At 36.9% G+C, this 7,504-nt stretch overlaps 1 protein-coding gene across 1 annotated transcript in view; it reads left to right on the plus strand.

Moving 5' to 3' along the window:
- Positions 1–6,853, plus strand: part of LOC127572632 (solute carrier organic anion transporter family member 3A1-like) — a 257,725-nt gene extending 250,872 nt beyond the window's left edge. The window contains exon 10 of the mRNA XM_052020100.1: positions 4,876–6,853. Coding sequence (XP_051876060.1) covers positions 4,876–5,258 — 383 coding nt within the window. The 3' untranslated portion in view covers positions 5,259–6,853. The remainder of the gene's footprint in view (positions 1–4,875) is intronic.
- Positions 6,854–7,504: the final 651 nt, after the last annotated feature.

Here is a 7,504-nt window from a genome sequence, read left to right on the forward strand (position 1 = left end):
GTATTTGGTCCAACCATCTTCAGCTGCTTTATTAAAAACTTGCCTTCTGACATAAATTGTGCTGTTTGCTGACAACTCTGCAGGATTCAGATCCACTTACAGCTCCCCCATAAAGTAGTGGCCACAATCAATGATAGCAAGACCTTGACAATATCCGCATAAAGGCTGACAAGGGGCAGACCACACTCCTGCCACATAGATTCCAGACAATTAACATCTCTGATAAGAAGGGGCCACAAAGCTCCCCCTGACCTCAAGCTTCAGCACCATAGTCCAGTCTCTCACCATCAGGCACTGGAAGTCACAGTTAACCAGTCAAAGCCTTGAATGTTTCACTTGTCATAGGATTCACTGCCTTTCACAAGAGAATTCTAAGGTTTCCATGGCCTTTGTGTACAAAAGCAGTTCTTAATTTCACTCTTGAATGGCCAAGGTTTAAGTGTCCCTCTCATTCTGGATTCCCCCATAAGAGGAGTAGATTATCTGTAGGCACCCTATCAAATCTACTATTTTGAGTATCTTGAGTAGGTCTCCCTTCAACCATAAAAACAGATGGAAATACATGTTTTTTCAGTCTGTTTCATAATTTACTTCTGAATCTTCTCCATTGCACCTCATATTATCTTCCTCAAACTTCTTTGAAATGGCAGGTTAAAGCTATTAACAAAACCTTTTTATGTTGACTGTTTTCACTATATTGAGATGACAGCCCAACATGCTACCCTGTACAATAACAAGTTATAACTTTCATTTGTAAAGTTGAACTAACCAAATGGTATAGCCACCAAGGAGGGAAATGTGACACATATCTGGCGATGAAATTCACCAATGTTTCAGACAGACCCAGATGAATAATGTTTAATACTTTCAAGCATCAGTGGCTTTGTAAAATTGAAAAGACTGTGATATTAATGTCTGTCAGTTTTGGATGTATTTGTACTTTATTATGTTTACAGTCATTACAGCTGCAGCGACCCTAACCTAATGCTAGGACTTCAATTCAATACAGCCAGAGTCAAGCAGAGTTTTATCCAGTCACTACTTAAATGCAGACCAACTACTTAATCAAATGTAAACAAGGCAAAACAGATTGGACACCAAATTTGAAAACTATTAATATAACCAATATATAGCAGTGCCTTATGAATACACAGCAAAACCCTGAGGGTTTCACCATCAGAACAAGATAAAATTGTATTTTAACTTAATGTAATCTTATTAGTTCCATCCTGCTCTTATGCTAGATATTTGAGGTTGAAATGGAAATGTTTTTAAATGTTTTATATTAAATTCTATGATCCTTATTTTTATAACCGAACATGTTTATGTACCTAGAGCTGTGGGGTGTTGTGTAGAGAATAAGCCCAGAGTTCCTTGAAAATTGCTACCTGGATTGTTCAAAGGCACTTAAAGATCAATGTGCTAGCTAAAACCATTATAGCCTCTGGCACGTGCTGAGGTAAATCACCTCAATTAGGACAACAGTTAGGTTGTTATAACTGACTTCAGCACTTGGACAATGAGTTATTGGGAAAGAAAAAATAATTAGGTCGTGATTCCCAACAGTCAGACAGTGATTCCTTCTGAACAGAATTGAAGTTGAATGGCAAGATTTGAATTGGTAGATGTCTTTCAAATACCAATACACATTTTGTTGTGCACAGGAACCTCTGAAAATGGTTTTCCACAACTGTGAATATACACATTAGTGGAGCACATTAAAAATGTTTTGCCTTCAATCAACTTGGACAAAACTATTAAAATGAAATTACAATTCCATCCCAGCCTAATACTGAGAGAATCAGAGAAAATGTATGACACAGAAAGAGCTTGTTCAGCCCACTGAGTCTGTGCCAGTTGGAAAAGTCTAATCCTAGAGTGCTTGTAGTATTTCATTCATAGCCCTGCAGACCACACATATGTGGAAGATACATCACCCACAAACCACTGTATTTCAAACAGCCAAAGGCAATGACATCACTGGGTTTTAAAATAACTGGATGTTTTAGACACACTACAGAAAGTCACCAGCTAGTCAAAATAAGGTTGAAAAATTAAGGCATTCTGTGTACACTTCAGAAGGACAACAACATTTCCAGAATCTTACTTCACTTAGGGATAAAAAAGGACAAAAATGAATATTCCTTTCTCCTGGTGGTCATGTTGGGATTATACTATTTTTACTGATCTCGCCAGAATCAATCAGTGGACACAACATTAGCATGGGATGGAGAATTTAAGCACTCTTCAGCTGTCCCTAACAACACATGAACTTCATGCTAATTGTTACTACATTGATTTGGGATCACTCTCTGACATCTCCTTACCAAGGCAACAAGTATTTTTTTAAAGGATTGTTTAATTTCAATTTCACGGTACAGGGAATATCAACTTTCCAGTGTACATGTATGGTGGTCCTAAACCTTAGTCTGGCTTTTCTAGCAGAAACACGGAATCATTTTCATTGTATCAAATCTGAATTGCTATCAGAAAAGCATTAACTTTCAATTATCTTGATGTCATCAGGAAATGTTGAATTGTTACTTCATGTTCTGGTTGGACTGAGATTAACAGCATTTTATGCCTCCTCATGACTTGCATCTATTTGCAAATTCTATTTTTTTACTCTGAATAAATAATTAAATACTTCATTTATCATTATTTCACATTAGCATGCCAAATGTTCCTTCTTATGTCGAAAGGAAAGTAGCCTCACAAAACGGCAGGGGTTTCTAATATTCTGCTGTTAACAGCATACAAGCTATTTTTCATTTGCTGCTTAAACGGTTCTTCATGTAACTTTTTACTGTCTCCTTCATATTTTGCTGGGTCCGTATATGAATTCATTTGGAGGATTTATTGACATCCTTAGATTAAAGAAGTGCCTAGGAGCAAGAAAGGCAGTTGATTATACGTGAGGTGTTTGGCATAAGAACACAAGAAAGTGGAGTGGGAGAAGGCCAAGGTGGCCCCTTAAGTTTGCTTCACTATTCAATGAGATCATGGCTAATCTGATCCTAGCTTCAGTTCCACATTCCTACCTGTGCACTAAACCTTTGATGCCTCAATTGACTGAATGTCCGTCTATCTCAGTCTTAAATATATTCAATGATTTGGCCATCACAGGTCCCTGGGATAGAGAATTCTAAAGACTCACAACTCTCTGAGAGAAGAAATTCTTCCATATCTCCATCTGAAGCTATTTCCCATATTTGTATTGAAATTGCTCTCATCTCAGGAGCCTATATTGCAGGTCATGACATAACTTTCTAAGTACCAGAAGGAGCCTGCTGTTGCGATAAACTTTACCAGGGAGGTGGTTTCCAAGTTAGGAACTCTTCTCCAGCAAGTCTCCAGGCAATACTCACTTTTAGCCATTTTTATTGGTAGGAATCTAGATAGAAAAGGCCAGCTTGTGGTAGGTAAGGGTACAGTATATACTCTAAGCCCTGGAGGAAGAGAGTGCCAAGAATTCAAGTGTATTTCAAATGCATGAGTAGGCTACACAATTTGAAACTTTCCCATTGTGATTAAATCTAATTACTTGTTTATGCTCTACACTGTTAAAAAGTATAAAACAAGTTGAAAGTATTGAATTATGACATGACAATTTTCAATGTATTTTACAATATTAGTCCTGCTAATAAATGTTTTTCTTGCATACGTATAACAGCTGTGATGCAGACATTGAAGGTGAAACATGTAGGTTGTATGAAAGCATCTATTTGCACACAATTTCTCCAGACTTAGTTATTCCATTCCATAATGTTACTTGGTGATTACTGCCAGCTTGTTCAGGAGCTGGAATTAATAAATGACTCTCTTTAAGAGGCTGCATAGCTCACAATTTTATTGAGAGAATTTTTTCCCCTAATTTTCTGAACAATGGCCATAGACACTGAAAACTATGATTTTCTGCCATCCTTAATCATGGATTTATCCGTAATGTGTAATACAGAGAACATTGCATGAAAATTGGAGTTGAAATCAGAATGTGTTTGAAAATTAAAAATGACTCTGAGGAAAATATTAGGTATCGACAGGCACTCTGTAGGCTGCTGGAAGAAAGGACTGGTTAATATCAGGTTGGGACTCTTCATCGAACCAGAAAAGCTATCTGTCTTTTCTTGGAGCTACTGAACTTTGTTTTCTTTTATATAAAATAAATCATAAGTTTTGGGTAGTTGGCTTTCTTCTTGTGTACTGCATGAGCATTTGGCTTGAGTCACATAATATCTGTTCATTGATTCACTGGAGATCATTTTGATAATGTCCCTTTGAGATGGAAATTACATTGAGATGGTGAAGTGAAATAGGCCACCAATTCTCTATCATTGTTTTCTACACAATTTTATAAAGTTAAAATAACCCTCACTGTACACACAATTTTACCCAGACTAAAATCAATTGTCGTATAAGTACTAGCAAAAGTTATGTCATTTATTAAACCAGGACATGTGCCAAGTGATTTCTGCTTTGAAATGGTGGGCCATTCTAGTATGATTTTACTGAAATGTGCTTCTTTGTGTACAATCAAGAATTTGAGAGTAAATCATTCCATGCCAAAAATCTTTGAGTATATTTCGATACCCTATGCTCTCAGTGTAGCTCCATTTCTAATCCTGCAACCCTGATGGGACCACAGAGCTATTTGATAATCCACACATTGTAGTTTCTCTGAGCTCTCATCCAGTTCTCCGATCACTTAATTAAATCATTAAATAAATAAATTATAATAAAGCTACTGGTAGGTAATATTTGAAAGGTTTATCAATTGATAAACTTCATTTATCCATTTCTCATACTTTCATTCACATTCTATTTAGTAATTGGCTACTTTTTACTTATTCTCTGTATTCTTCTACTTTTGTTTAGGTTTCATCCCACCGCCACTTATTTTTGGAGCTGCAATTGACTCCACTTGCCTGGTCTGGTCAGAAACCTGCAATAAAAGTGGAGCATGTGCTTTATATGATAATGACTCATACAGATATCTTTACGTCAGCATTGCCATAGGTATGAAGACCATTGCCTTTATATTGTATACAACTACTTGGCATTACATAAAGAGTCATTCCAAGAAGTACGTTCAAGGAGATGAAGACTCAGTTGGCCGAATGACCACTTCAGATCTCTTTGCATCGACATTAACATTAGATGCAGCTACAGGAGATTCAAGCAAATCAGCTGGAAGGACAACATTAATCTACCATTTGGGAGAGAATGAGATGTGTGAAAACATTGAGTCTGTTCTTTAACATTTGTGTGGAGTGACTGCAACATTGTGAAGATATATAGTTTTGTAGGAGAAAAACCTTTTGAAACATCTATTTTAATGTTTTTATGCATCACGAGGATACAATGAAAGGCGCTGGCCTTATAAAAGATTTTTTATTAATCTCTCTGTTGTTTAAAGTACAGCAATAGATATTTTGTGATTCTGAATGGCTCACAATATAAGTGAACAATATGGGCTGTGCTAGTACCAAGAACTAGCAGATCCAAACCAAGAAAAGCAGTAGCTCCAAGTGGTCAGTTATTTAAAAAGAAAGTTCTATTTAAGTAGCTTTTATGCTTATTTTGCATTTTCTCCAGAGGTATAACATATGACAGCATAAAATGCTATCATGTGACTCGCAAAGTCTATGAAAGTGAAATGTTTCAACAACAAGTGTAAGATCTGATTCTGGCCTTGAGTTTATCCTATTTAACCTAATGCTTCAAAGCCTGAACTTCGGAATGCCTCTTGACCACAGAACCCATGTTAACAAACAACATAAGCTTCTGATTGCGTATTTGCCTCTGCTGGCCAAAGTTTATCAAGTATCTTAACTGAATTACTATTACAGTCATCACGTATATTTACAATATTATCATTTCATATTGCTTGTAATGCATCTTGAAATGCAACATTTTATTCTTTCAATTTATTTTAAAGCAAATACTCTCAATTATTCAAGTTATTTGAGGTCATTCAAAAACTGGCCATTGTTCTCAATTCTGCAATATCTAGTACTGTTACAAAGTTGGTGCTGCTAAGTAGCTAGGATCCTAATACCAAAAGGTGCCTCAGGTCATTTATGAAGTATATGAAACTAGACCTGATACCCCATGACACATCAATTATTTATTGTTAAAGCAAATTATTTTTTATTTTCTTACTGGAAACATAGAAAGAGACTACACAACTGGACAAAGATTATGCCAACTGAATACATACATATTGTGTTATTTTAAATATCGTAGCAGGTTTGGGGTGTGAGTAATAACATTGGCAAATAAGGCAATGGTTTCTTTTCAGGCTTTCCCATCCACTACCAAACGCTGAACAGGGTGGTGTCATGATGTTAAAACCCAAAAAAATTGCTAGCAACAATTTAAGTTTGTCAACTCCCAGCATAATTAAAGCAAGTACTGTTACCTTATCAGTTGTGTGGCATAACAAAGGCAGCACAAATAGAGATGCTTTGATCATTGTGCTTGCACAGCTACACTGGATATGGCTATTTTTTCCCTCTGCTGTTAGAATTCACAGCAAGTTGATTTTACCCTGACTATTTCTGGTGCCAGTGTGCCAACTGTAAAATGAGTTGCATGGTTTGCACCCAGTATGAAACGATAACACGGTTCAGTGACCACGGTTAATTTTGCAAAGGTTGTGAAAATGACAAAGCCACACCTGTATTGTTCATGCCTTCTTTATCTGAGTAAATTTTAATACCCCAATTTTTTCTACAGCAGGAATATTGAGAATATTAGTGTATATTATATTGAAACCAATTTGTTTGTATTATTTATATTATGCTTTTTACCATAGAATTTTAAAAGAAAAAAAATGCATTTGACTTTTGTAAAACTGATAACTGATTCTGGTGTCATTTTATTTGGATAACGTATACTTTGCAGTGGCTGAATTTTTAACTCTCTAAAACAGAAGAGTTGGGTTCATGTCAGAAGTGAAATCCAGAGCATCTTGAATGGAAACCAAACCTGCCTCTCACTTCCCATTTTAATGAGAGACTGGACAGAGGGGCAGGAGGACATCACTCTGCATGTGAAAAAGTGGTCTGTCAAGTAATGAGGCTGCATCCTTCATTTTAATAGTTGTTCCATTTTTAACCTTAGACACTTGGGTTTCCAAAGACTTGGAAAATCCAGCAGCTGAAAAGAAGTGAGCAAGCTTGAATTCAGGAGCGCCTTTACAGCAGTAACTATGGGGCAACGCCTCCAGGCTCAGTATATTACCCAGTTAACCCTATCTGCTCACCATCAGCTCTCATGACCTCCAAATCCTGGGATTATCCCACTTCAATCAGACCCTAGCAACAAGTGAAAGGCTCCACAGCCTGCAATCAAGGCGCTTCAATAACTACCACCCCAACCCCCATGACGGTGATTCACCCCCAGTCCCTCTCTAATATTCTCTGTCATTCTATGAACACATCCAACTCTGCTCTTGACGGCTTCGGCAACATGAAGCAGATTCCCACTCTGGTGGACCCCA

This window comes from Pristis pectinata, chromosome 7 (assembly GCF_009764475.1).
Source record: "Pristis pectinata isolate sPriPec2 chromosome 7, sPriPec2.1.pri, whole genome shotgun sequence".
In the NCBI taxonomy this organism is placed as follows: Eukaryota; Metazoa; Chordata; class Chondrichthyes; order Rhinopristiformes; family Pristidae; genus Pristis; species Pristis pectinata.